General features: G+C 36.3%; 1 protein-coding gene across 1 annotated transcript in view; it reads right to left on the reverse strand.

Moving 5' to 3' along the window:
* CCDC148 (coiled-coil domain containing 148) overlaps positions 1 to 13,946 on the reverse strand; it is a 247,270-nt gene that overhangs the window by 142,083 nt on the left and 91,241 nt on the right. The window contains exons 5-8 of the mRNA XM_046018376.1: positions 13,744 to 13,826; positions 13,337 to 13,488; positions 11,606 to 11,701; positions 11,345 to 11,526 (exon numbers count right to left, since the gene is read on the reverse strand). Coding sequence (XP_045874332.1) covers positions 11,345 to 11,526; positions 11,606 to 11,701; positions 13,337 to 13,488; positions 13,744 to 13,826 — 513 coding nt within the window. The remainder of the gene's footprint in view (positions 1 to 11,344; positions 11,527 to 11,605; positions 11,702 to 13,336; positions 13,489 to 13,743; positions 13,827 to 13,946) is intronic.

Raw genomic sequence — 13,946 nt, forward strand, 5'->3', positions numbered from 1 at the left:
TATTCCCACAACAAGCCTGAAGTAGGTTAAACAGTTGTCAAATATGGCTTTTAGTTCAAGAGTCATAACGTAATTAAGTATTTTCAATGATGTATTTATTTTAAGAGAAAGTTATTAAATATATATGACAAAAAATAAATCATAGTCTACAATTATGACCTCCCTCTAAAAAATATAAATTGCAAAATCAGGTTGGACAAACCATGTTGGAAAACGTCAAGAGAAAATGAGAGTTGCAGTTACCTGGGTGTTGCTCGAGTAGGTCATGTAACCAATGTAACTAAGTGAACATGCCAATGTTCAAATAAACATGTTCCTAATTCTGAGCACTTTTCCACTTACTAACTACCCTTGACATACAACCAGCCCAGACCAGAAATGTAGAACTTGAAACTGGACATCCCTAGGCATGGAAATTTTTCAAAATTTCTGAGACTACATTCTCTAAAAAGAATCCCATCTGGTAACTAAGGTCCCATTGTTTTAACTTGTAACGTCATCAAGTAAGCAAGTATCAGTTATTCCATCCCTTTTCTTCTCTTTCTTCTATCTTGCATTCATCAAGCAATATCCTCATATGTAAATATTTGTTTATTAAAAATACTTTAGGGGCGCCTGGGTGGCTCAGTAGGTTAAAGCCTCTGCCTTCGGCTCAGGTCATGATCTCAGGGTCCTGGGATGGAGCCCCCTGTCAGGCTCTCTGCTCAGCGGGGAGCCTCTTCCCTTCCTCTCTCTCTCTGCCTGCCTCTCTGCCTACTTGTGATCTCTGTCAAATAAATAAAAAATCTTTTAAAAAAATACTTAAGGGGTGCCTGGGTAATTCAGTGGGTTAAGCCTCTGCCTTCAGCCCAGGTCATGCTCTCAGGGTCCTGAGATCGAGCCCCACATCAGGCTCTTTGCTCAGCAGGGAGCCTGCTCCCCCCCTCTCTCTGCCTGCTGCTCTGCCTACTTGTGATCTCTCTCTCTGTCAAATAAATAAATAAAATCTTTAAAATATGTATATTTTAAAGAAAATTACATGAAGTCACTCCTTGTTTCCTGAGTGCTGAGTTTCTGATGCTGGCTTTTATCTTTTTCATCTTTTTGCCAATTCTGTTGGCAAAACTTTCACATAGAGACAGTGACAGAGCTATGCTATGTAAATAAGTACTGAAAAAGAGAGAGAAAGAGAATATGAACAAGACACTGGTGATATTCACACAGGATTATAAAATCCAATGAAATCCAAAAGATGAACCAAACAATGGAAAGTCTGTTGGTCAATGTATAAAGTGTTTCTACTTTTCTAGAGAGCAATATAGCCATACTCTCAAAAGTATTATAATTTTTCAATCCCTTTGACTCAGCAATTCCATCTCTAGAAATTCGTGTTAAGGGAATAATCATGGGATTACTCAAAATATATCAACAGAGTTATTTGTCCCAAGGTTTTTAACCAAATACCAAAATGTATACTAAGTAATTGTCGAAAGCCAGAAGATGGGTTGAATTTATCTGGTACAACCACATATTGTAATATCATGTGTATAATAAAAAATATGTTGTAAAGGAATATTTAATACAGTGATCTAAGACATAGGTTAGTAAACAGTGTTTAGAAAAATGAATAATATTAGATTTGATTCATAAACAAGAAAAATCATGAGTAGGTGTAGAGTATGTTTTCATTTTTACAAACATACATTTTTAATGTATATGCATCATTTTATTTTTTATTTTATAAGCATTTTATTTTTATAAACATACATATAATTTAAATATATAAATTGTTACCAGAGACTGTCTCTTGGTGTTGGGAACTAAAGACTAACTTTTACTTCCTTCTCTTTGCTTGCCTTGGTTTTTTAAACATTTTCTGAAATGAATGTAATTATTTCTGTATTAAAAGAAAAAAATACATATATAAGGAAACATATATAATGCTACTAGTTATCTTGAAACTTACTAGTTAGTAATTTACTCGACCTGTTACTTGAAAGTTACTAACTAGTAACTAGTTACTAGTAAAAGTTACTAGTTAGTAACTTTCAAGTAAGAAGTTACTAGTTACTATTTAGTAACTTTCAAATAACAAGCCAAGTAAATTGAAATAATTTAGTTGAAAAAATATGAAACTATAGGCCTTGGCAATGTACACATAGAGGGACAAAACTGTTACAATCATTGTAGATTTTAAATAGTATTCAGATTCTGATTTCATAAAATAACAGGATAATAATTATGAATAAATATTTAAAATTTAATATGCCTATCAGACAATAAAGCAGAAATTACTCGTTATCACTCTATAGCTTTGCTGTATATTGGCTTCAGATCTGACATAGCTAAATGGAGCATCAGACAATTATGTCTCATCTATACGATTAATTCAACCAAATGTTAGGAAATTAGAGCCACAATCTCATCTGAGTCTAAAACAAGCAATTAAACTTGACTTTGTGTTACTAATGAAATACAGCTTAAAAAAAATCTAAATAGCTTCACACATATTGAATAAAGTGATAGGTTCAATGCTGTCAGATTTAAAGAAAAAAAAAATATGCTAGAGTAAAAGACAACATCCTTTAAAGCTGTGTTGTCCAAGACAGTAGCCACAAGCCACTATGTCGTTATTCAGGACTTAACATGTAGCTAGCACACCAATTAAGGTGTGCTGCAAGTGTAATACCCAGACCAGATTTCAAAGACCTCATATGAAAAATGGGATGTATCTAATAATTTTGAAATACTGATTGTATGTTGAAATGCTAATATTTTGAACTATTGAGTTAAATGAAATATACTATTAAATTTCATCCTTTAAAAAATATTTTAGCATGGCTACTTAGAAACTTCAAATTCTATATGCTGTTCACATCTGTGGCTTGCACCGTACTTCTGTTCAATAGCACTGCAATTTACCAACACAACTGATACATGTAAATGCTTGAATTGGAGCAGTGTGAGGGAAAACTTTCAATTCAGATGAGCAGAAGAAACTCCTTCATGTTCAGCTATCTGCTATCTCAGAAACTTTGGAGAGATTGTTCACTTTCCCCTTAGATGCAGTTTCTTCATTTGTAAAGTCGTTTTTTAAATGGGTTGTATTGACAGTTAAAATGGCATGTACCTGTCATGTCATTTAACAGGTACTCATTAAATATCAATAGTATCCCCTACACTCTTTACTTTAGATTTTTAAAAGTCTGTGTTTTGCTTTACAAATAGAAAAAAGCAGGTATGCCAAACTTATTTATAATTTTACTTCCTGGGGATAACTATTGTTATTGCTGGTTTGGATAAACTTCCAGTTTTTTCTGTAGCTTTATAGATGTAACACTTTCAGAGGGAAAAGGAAAAAAAAGAGAGAGAGAGAAAGAGACTCCACTATTTTGTGGCCTAATTTCTAATTGCACAGCAACTTATTGCAATTATTTGTATCATTAAAAATTATTTAATATAATTACTAATGACAGTGTGGTATTCCATTACATGGGTATATCATAATTGATGAAGGTAATCCTCTAATTGTTGGCTATTTTGTCATTTTGAAGATTTTGCCATCACTAAAGAAAGGAAAAAAACAATGTTGACTATCCTTGAAGCCAACTATTTATTTCACTTCCATGATTATTTCCTTTAAGATTATTCTAAACAATGATTGCTCACATTTATAGATTCTTGATGACATAGTTTCCTTTAAAAGGAAAGGGTCAAAATTACCTTCTTCATAGCCACAAGCAGCCTGATTATAATGCATCCCCCAGAAAAACAAAAGAGCAAAAACAAAAAACTCTCTCCTTCTTATTTGATGAACTCTAAAATCTCCTTAACAAGGTTGGGATGGGGAAGGGAGGGAGGATGTTTATTTTACAATTAGAGACTTCAACTAAGTGCACGGCTGAGTTAACATTTCATGTGACTGAGTTTCAATTAAAGTGTAATTAATTAATCAATCAGCACATATAAAAGATACATTATTAACTTTCCGCCAGCTTTAATGCAAGGTGGTATGGAATAAAGGAAGGCAGAGAGGCAGAGAGAGAAGGGGATCTTAGAAGACCAAAAAGTGTCTGCCTACAAGGAACACCTGACCATTCCCATAGAGATGTAAGAAAAAATGGGTAAGGAAAGAGTCAGACATCACCAAGGACTGCCTCTCCAAGTAAGACAAGTAGAAGGTGGGTTTGGAGACTCCAAACAGGGCCATGTACCAGAGATAGAAATGCTCCATCACAGGCTGGGTGAGCTCAGAGTGCAGCCCGAGACCAGGGAGCAAGAGTGATTAACGGCTTTTCTCTGAGGCCGCACTGAGCAGTGGGGGCCCTGAGCTCTCATCTCCTCTGGGCTGGAGAGGAGGCTGGTATTTTTATTCCTGGCCTCCAAACCTATACAGAAAGCATTCAGGGAACAAAAGCTCCCAAGAGCGAACTCAAGCAGATTACTTAGCCTGGTCCCTGGCAAGGCTAGTGCAATTCTGCCTCAGGCAAAGACATTTGAGAATCACAGCAATGGGTCCCTCCCCCAGATCTCAAGAACACCCAGCCAAGACCAAATTCACCAATCAATGAGAACTACAGAACTCCAGAGCTAGGGGAATGCAACATATAGAATTAATGGCTCTTTTCCCATGATTCTTTAGTCTTTCAAGGTTAATTTTTTTTTAAAGATTTTATTTATTTATTTGACAGAGAGAGAGAGAGATCACAAGTAGGCAGAGCAGCAGGCAGAGAGAGAGGGGGAAGCAGGTTCCCCACTGAGCAGAAAGCCCGATGCAGGGCTCAATGCTGGGACCCCGAGATCATGACCTGAGCTGAAGGCAGAGGCTTAACCCACTGAGCCACCCAGGAACCCCTCAAAGTTAAATTTTTTTCTAATTTTATTTTTTTCTTATTCTATTTTTTAAAATTTTTCCTCTTTCCTATTTTAACATTTTTAAACTATTTTATCAATACCTTTCTAAAAATCTTTTAAAATTTTTATTCTTATAGTCATATTTTATCCCTTCATTGTATTTAACCTTATTTCTTGTATACATATAGGTTTTTCTTTCTTTAAAATTTTGGGATACAATTTCTTCTAACAGATCAAAATATATCCTAAATTAACTGCATAGCTTTGTTCTAGTCTCCAGCCTGATCACATTCTTTTCTTTTTTCCTTTTTTCAACCAACTTCTTATCAATTCCTTTCTTAGAATCTTTTTAAATTTTCATCTTTACAGTCATATTCCATCCCTTCATTGTGTTTATCTTTATTTTTGTATATGTATGTAAGTTTTTCTGTCTTTAAAATTTGGGGAGGTAGTTTCTTCTAAAAGACAAAATACATGCAAATCAAGCATGTAGATCTGTTCTATTCACCAGCCTAATATATATATATATTTTTTTTTTCTTTTTTCTCCCCATCCTTCTCCCCCCTGTTTCAGGTCTCTTCTGATTTGGTAAGTATATATTTTTCTGGGATTGTTGCTATGCTTTTAGTACTTTGTTCTCTTGCTCATCTTTTCTTACCTGGATAAAATGACAAGGTGGAAAAACTCACCACAAAAAAAAAAAAAAAAAAAGAACAAGAGGCACTACCAAAGGCTAGGGACCTAATCAATACGAACAGTAGTAATATGTCAGAACTAGAGTTCAAAATGATGATTCTCAAGGTGCTAGCCAGCCTCAAAAATGCATGGAAGATGTTATAGAATCCCTTTCTGGGGAAATAAACTCCCTTTCTGGAGAAATAAAAGAACTAAAATCTAACCAAGTTGAAATCAAAAAAGCTATTAATGAGGTGCAATCAAAAATGGAGGCTCTTACTGCCAGGATATATGAGGCAGAAGAGAGAATTAGTGATAAAAAAGACTAAATGATAGAGAATAAAGAAACTGAGCAAAAGAGAGACAAACAACTACTGGACTACGAGGGCAGAATTCAAGAGATAAGTGAAACAATATTAGAATAATTGGGATTCCAGAAGAAGAAGAAAGGGGGGGGAGGGGGTAGAAGGTATATTGGAGCCAATTATAGCAGAGAATTTCCCTAATCTGGTGAAGGAAACAAGCATCAAAATCCAGGAGGCACAGAGAATCTCCCTCAAAAATCAATAAAAATAGGTCCATAATAAAATAGGTCCATCATCTAATAGTAAAGTCTCAGAGACAAAGAGAAAATCCTGAAAACAGCTCTGGACAAGAGGTGTGTAACATACAATGGTAGACATATTAGATTGGCAAAAGACCTATACAGAGAGACCCGGCAGGCCAGAAAGGACTGGCATAACATATTTAGAGCATTAAATGAGAGAAATATGCAGCCAAGAATGTTATATCCAGCTAGGCTGTCATTGAAAATAGAAGGAGAGATAAAAAGCTTCCAGGACAAACAAAAATTAAAAGAATTTACAAACACCAAACCACCCTACAGGAAATATTAAAAGGGGTCCTCTAAGCAAAGACAGAAGCTAAAAGTAACAGACCAGAAAGGAACAAAGACAATATACCGTAACAGTCACCTTACAGGCAATACAATGGCACTAAATTCATATCTTTCAATAGTTACCCTGAATGTAAATGGGCTAAATGCCCCAATCAAAAGACACAGGATATTAGAATGGATTTAAAACAAAACAAAACAAACAAACAAACAAACAAAACCAAGACCCATTGATATGCTGTCTACAAGAGACTCATTTTATACCCAAAGACACCTCCAGATTTAAAGTGAGAGGGTGGAAAACAATTTACCATGCTAACAGACATCAAAAGAAACCTGGGGTGGCAATCCTTATTTCAGATAAATTAGATTTTAAGCCAAAGACTATAAAGAGAGATGAGGAAAGACACTATATCACACTTAAAGGGTCTGTCCAACAAGAAGATCTAACAATTTTAAATATTTATGCCCCTAACATTGGAGCAGCCAATTATATAAACCAATTAATAACAAAATCAAAGAAACACACCGACAATCGTAGTAGTAGGGATCTTTAACAAGCCCCTTACTGAAATGAATAGAACATCTAAGCAAAAGATCAATGAGGAAATAAAGGCTTTAAATGACACACTGGACCAGATGGACATCACAGAAATATTCAGAACATTCCATCCCAAACAACAGAATACACATTCCTCTCTAGTGCACATGGAACATTCTCCAGAATAGATCACATCCTGGGTCACAAATCAAGTCTCAACCAGTATCAAAAGACTGGGGTCATTCCCTGCATATTTTTAGACCACAATGCTCCGAAATTAGAACTCAATCACAGGAGGAAAATTGGAAAGAACTCAAATACATGGAGGCTAAAGGGCATACTACTAAAGAATGATCCACCAAGAAATTCGAGTGGATTGGATGATCCACCAAGAAATTAGAGAAGAATTTTAAAAATTCATGGAAACTAATGAAAATGAAAACACAACTATTCAAAATCATCGGGACATAGAAAAAGTGGTCCTGAGAGGAAAGTATATAGCAATATAAGCCTTTCTCAAGAAACAAGAAAGGTCTCAAGTACACAACCTAACCCTACACCTAAAGGAGCTGGAGAAGGAAGAGCAAGGAAAGCCTAAACCCAGGAGGAGAAGAAAAATAATAAAGATCATAGCAGAAATCAATGAAACAAACCAAAAGAACAGTAGAACAGATTAATGAAACTAGGAGCTGGTTCTTTGAAAGAATTATTAAGATTGATAAACTTCTGGCCAGGCTTATCAAAAAGAAGAGTGAAAGGACCCAAATAAATAAAATCATGAATGAAAAAGGAGAGATCACAACCAACACCAAAAAAATACAAACAATTATAAGAGCATATTATGAGCAACTATACACCAGCAAATTTGACAACCTGGAAGAAATGGATGCATTCCTAGAGACATATAAACTACCATAACTGAACTAGGAAGAAATAGAAAACAGGAACAGACCCATAACCACAAAGGATATTGAAGCAGTCATCAAAAATCTTCCAACAAACAAGAGCCCAGGGCCAGATGGCTTCCCAGGGGAATTCTACCAAACATTTAAAGAAGAATAAATACCTATTCTTCTGAAACTGTTCCAAAAAATAGAAATGGAAGGAAAACTTCCAAACTCATTTTATGAGACCAGCATTACCTTGATCCCAAAACCAGACAAAGGCCCCACCAAAAAGGAGAATTACAGACCAATATCCTTGATGAACATGGATGCAAAAATTCTCACCAAAATACTAGCCAATAGGATCCAACAGTACATTAAAAGGATTATTCACCATGACCAAGTGGGATTTATTCCTGGGCTGCAAGGTTGGTTCAATATCCACAAATCAATCAAAGAGATACAATACATTAATAAAAGAAAGAACAAGAACCATACGATACTCTCAATAGATGCTGAAAAAGCATTGGACAAAGTACAGCATCCTTTTTTGATGAAAGTTTTTCAGTGTAGGCATAGAGGGTACATACCTCAATATCATCAAAGCCATCTATGAAAAACCCACAGTGAATATCATTCTTAATGGGGAAAAACTGAGAGCTATTCCCCTAAGGTCAGGAACTTGGCAGGGCTCTCCACAATCACCACTGCTATTCAACATAGTACTAGAAGTCCTAGCCTCAGCAATCAGACAACAAAATGAAATTAAAGGCATCCAAATTGGCAAAGAAGAAGTCAAACTATCACTCTTTGCAGATGATATGATACTTTATGTGGAAAACCTAAAAGACTCCACTCCAAAACTGCTAGAACTCATACAGGAATTTGGTAAAGTGTCAAGATATAAAATCAATGCACAGAAATCAGTTGCATTTCTAGACACCAACAGCAAGACAGAAGAAAAAGAAATTAAGGAGTCGATCCCATTTATACCCCAAACCAGAAGATACCTAGGAATAAACCTAACCAAAGAGGTAAAGAATCTGTACTCAGAAAGCTATAAAGTACTCATGAAAGAAATTAAGGAAGACACAAAAAATGGTAAAACCTTCCATGCTTATGGATTGGAAGAACAAATAATGTGAAAATGTCTGTGCTACCTAAAGCAATTTACACATTTAACACAATCCCTATCAAAGCACCATCAATTTTTTAAGAAAATGTAACAAATAATCCTAAAATTTATATGGAACTGGAAAAGACCCCAAATAACTAGAGGAATGTTGAAAAAGAAAACCAAAGTGGCACCATGACAATTCCAGACTTCAAGCTCTATTACAAAGCTGTAATCATCAAGAGAGTATGGTATTGACACAAAAAGAAACTCATAGATCAATGGAACAGAATAGAGAACCCAGAAATAGACCCTCAACTCTATGGTCAACTAATCTTTGACAAAGCAGGAAAGAATGTCCAATGGAAAAAAGACAATCTCTTCAACAAATGGTGTTGGGAAAATTGGACAGCCACATGCAGAAGAATGAAACTGGACCATTTCCTTACACCACACATAAAAATAAACTCAAAATGGATGAAAGACCTCAATGTGAGACAGGAATCCATCAAAATCCTTGAGGAGAACATAGGCAGCAACTTCTTCAACCTCAGTCACAGTAACTTCTTCCTAGAAACATCACCAAAGGCAAGGGAGCAAGGGCAAAAATGAACTATTGGGACTTCATCAAGATCAAAAGCTTTTGCACAACAAAGGAAACAGTCAACAAAACCAAAAGACAACTGACAGAATGGGAGAAGATATTCACAAATGACATCTCAGATAAAGGGCTCATATCCAAAATCTATAAAGAACTTAGCAAACTCAACACCCAAAGAACAAATAATCTAATCAAGAAGTGGGCAGAAGACATGAACAGACATTTCTGCCAAGAAGACATTCACATGGCCAACAGACACATGAAAAAGTGCTCAACATCACTCGGCATCAGGGGAATACAAATCAAAACCACAATGAGATATCACCTCACACCAGTCAGAATGGCTAAAATTAATAAGTCAGGAAATGACAGATGCTGGCAAGGGTGTGGAGAAAGGGAAACCCTCCTACACTGTTGGTGGGAATGCAAGCTGGTGCAGCCACCCGGGAAAACAGTATGAAGGTTCCTCAAAAAGTTTGAAATAAAGCTACCCCAACAACCTAGCAATCACACTACTGGGTATTTACTCTAACGGTACAAATATAGTGATCCGAAGGGGGCACGTGCACCTGAATGCTTACAGTAGAAATGTCCACAATAGCCAAACTATGGAAGGAACCTAGATGTCCATCAACAGATGAATGGATAAAGAAGATGTGACATATATATACAATGGAATACTAAGCAGTCATCAAAAGAAACGAAATCTTGACATTTGCAACAACATGGATGGAACTAGAGGGTATTATGCTAAGCAAAATAAATCAATCAGAGAAAGACAACTATCATATGATCTCCTTGATATGAGGAATTTGAGAGGCAGGGCAGGGGGTCTTGGGGGTAGAGAGGGAAAAAATGAAACAAAATGGGATCAGGAGGGAGACAAAACTCTTAATCTCATGAAACAAACTGCGGGTTGCTATGGGGTGGGAGGTAGGGATAGAGTTATGGACCTTGGGGAGGGCATGTGCTATGGTGAGTGCTGTGAAATGTATAAGCCTGGTGATTCACAGACCTTTACTTCTGGAGCAAAAAATACATTATATGTTAATAAAAAAAAAATAATAAATCCCCTAATGTTGTATTTGTCGTTCAGAAGAGGATTTGTCATTCTCAGGATACATCCAGAAGTCCCATTTTCTAAAAAAAATTAACATGTTTTTAAAAATTTATAAAACATACTTTGTGTTTACTGTAGAACAAAACCACAGCAGATTACAAGTAATATAATTCCATGGATACATTTTCTATTGCAATCAATTATTATTGGTATTGATTCATAAATTTCCACTGAAGAGGAAATATAAAAATTCATAGTTACTGAAAACTCATGCTTGAAAACTGTTTCTTAATTATTCTGTAAAGAGCTCGGTGAGGTGGTATTTTCATCACATTTCAACCTTATAAAAATTTTTTTTTTTAATTTGACAGAGAGAAATCACAACTAGACAGAGAGGCAGGCAGAGAGAGAGGAGGAAGCAGGCTCCCCGTGGAGCAGAGAGCCCGATGTGGGGCTAGATCCCAGGAGCCTGGGATCATGACCTGAGCCGAAGGCAGAGGCTTTAACCCACTGAGCCACCCAGGCACCCCCCTTATAAAAATTTTTAAAGCCATTGTTCAGGAAAATTATCTTGGAGGAAAAAGAACCCTTATTCAACAAATGGTCAATCTAAACATTTGCTGATTGACTATGTTCCAACCACATAATAACTATGAAAACAATAAATCAGAAGTATAATAACCCCTAATAAAAATAAAATTGTAGTGGCAGAAATCTACATAATTCAAGTAGTGTTATCACCTGGATATGTCTTCTAACTGCAGATCAACGTCTTTAAGTTTCTTTTGATAATTCTCTGTAAAGTTGCAGAACTCATGAAGAATTGAAGATTTCAAATCAGGGTATGGGCATTCCAAAGTTTCTAATTCCATGGGCAGTTCACTAAGCAGGTTACTTCTTTCTTCTGAAGAATAATCCAGTATCTGAAAAAAATTTATATGATTGTTGTATTTAACATAAGTGACAAATTGATAAACAAATTACTATACACATCACACTTACCTTCATACACCAGTCTGAAAGATGATTTTCTATTTTCTGTTGCTCCAGACTAAGACTTTCAAAGACAGCTTTCAATTGTTTCTTCACAAAGTCAATCTAGAGGGTATAGATAAGAGAAGGTCTCTTTGAGGACCTGTGGAAAAGGGTTCAAGAGATGCCATAGCCAGATAGTGCCTATCAGAGTGGACCTCTAGACATATATCCTAAAAATGGGCCTAGGAAGTACAGTGGGGTCATAGCTACTCTGCATTCTCATTTGGATCTTGTTTGTGTTAAGACAGAAAGCTTACCAGATTGTCTCTGGTTTAATCACCCCCTTCCTCCCTTTGCATCCTTGCCTCCAATCCCCAGCTGGACATGCATTTTTTTTTTAAGATTTTATTTATTTATTTATTTATTTATTTATTTATTTATTTATCAGAGAGAGAGAAAGCATAAATATGACCTGAGCCAAAGGCAGACGCTTAATCGATTGAGCCACCCAGGCTCCCCTTATCTATTATTTTATTAGTTTATTGACTACCTCCCCTGAGCGCATAAGCTCCACAGTCATAATGGCACTAGATGTATGCTTTTAGATGATTTTTCTTACCATTTTTCAATTATTCTGTAGTGTTGTTATTTTGCTTTCATAAATAATATATATTTTTAAAGACATTGAAAATCCCATGCCTAGGGACTCCTGGAAGGTTCAGTGGGTTAAGCATCTGCCTTCAGCTCAGTTCACGGGATGGAGTCCTATATCAGGCTCCTTGCTCAGCAGGAAGGCTGCTTCTCCCTCTCCCTCTGCTCCTCCCTGCCCCGCTCATGCGCTCTCACTAGCTCTCTCTTTCTCTCTCACTTTTAAATAAATAAGTAAAATCTTTTTTAAAAAAATAGATAAGATGATTATCAAGAGCTGGTAAGTGACATAAAAACAGGGTAACATAATAGAGAATGGCTGTAGCTTCTCTCATGTGGATGATCAGGACAGGCCCCTCAGGGGAAAGACACTTAAGCTAAGACCTAAGTGTGACAAAAAGTGGCATCAGTGGGACAGAGAAAACAGGTGATACAAAGGCTTTGAGATGAGGAGTCTGGCACCTCTGAGGAATAGATGGGAGGTCAGCCTCAGTGTGACAAGGTCTAGGAAAAAGGGGAGTGTCAGTCAAGGGATGAGGTTTAAGAAGAGAGAAGGCAGGATGTATCAGGAGGAATTCCGGGCCTTGAGGGGCTCCATCAGGGGGATGACTTGATCTCCCTCCACCTAAGGTAGAATCCCAAAGTGTACTGTGAAGAGTGGCAAGAATGAGTTCAGGGAGACTTGTCACGAGGTCATTGTAACTTTTCAGGACAGAAATAAGCATGCTTGGACAGATTCAGGGATATGTTTAAGATACTGAAGAGACACAATTTGCTATACCTTATATTTATTTTTTTATTTTTATTTTTTAAAAGATTTTATTTATTTATTTGAGAGAGAGAGAGAGACAGCAAGAGAGGGGATACAAGCAAAGGGACTGGGAGAGGGAGAAGCAGGCTTCCCGCAGAGCAGGGAGCCTGATGTGGGACTTGATCCCAGGACCCTGGGATCATGACCTGAGCTGAAGGTAGAGGCTTAAGGACTGAGCCACCCAGGCGCCCCTACCTTCTATTTAAATACAAGGCACATGTTTGTTTCCTATGTCAAACTGTTCTAGTTGGAACAAAAATGAAATACTACATTATTAGAAGTAATGGTAATATACTGACCTCTTCCAGTACTTTCACCGAGTTAAGCTCAATATGTGAGCATGAATGCTGTGAAATGTGATGCTGTCTGTATTTTAGATCTGCTCTCAATTGCTGAATAGGACTTATCACATTCTTAAGATATGTGTACCATTGTTCTGATAACTCTTGTTCTATGAAGAAACAAAATTACATCCAGGTAACCCCTTATTATTTTAAGTTCCTTCAAGAACCGGTCATTAAAATAAATAAATAAACTCTTTAAAAAAAAAAAAAAAGAACCGGTCATTAGAATGAAGACTTAGCTTTGGATTCCTTCAGAAAAAAACAAGCAGTTAAAAGGAAGAGAACCTAAGGTGAGTGGCCCACTTTCGTCTTCAAAATGAAACTCCCCTTTAAACATAGGATCAAAAAGGAAAACAACTCACCAAAATTTAGAAGGTCAGAAAGACATTCATTTCCAATGTTTTCTTCACTGAGAAAGGATTTTATTTCAGATTCCACTTTACATCTGAAATAGACATTATCTCCATCAGTTTTTTAAATAATCATAAACCACATAGATTTTAAAATTCACCTGTTCATTTATTCAGACCATACAGTAAATTCCTAGCATGGGTTGGACACTTGC

Source organism: Meles meles, chromosome 9, assembly GCF_922984935.1.
Source record: "Meles meles chromosome 9, mMelMel3.1 paternal haplotype, whole genome shotgun sequence".
Taxonomy (NCBI): Eukaryota; Metazoa; Chordata; class Mammalia; order Carnivora; family Mustelidae; genus Meles; species Meles meles.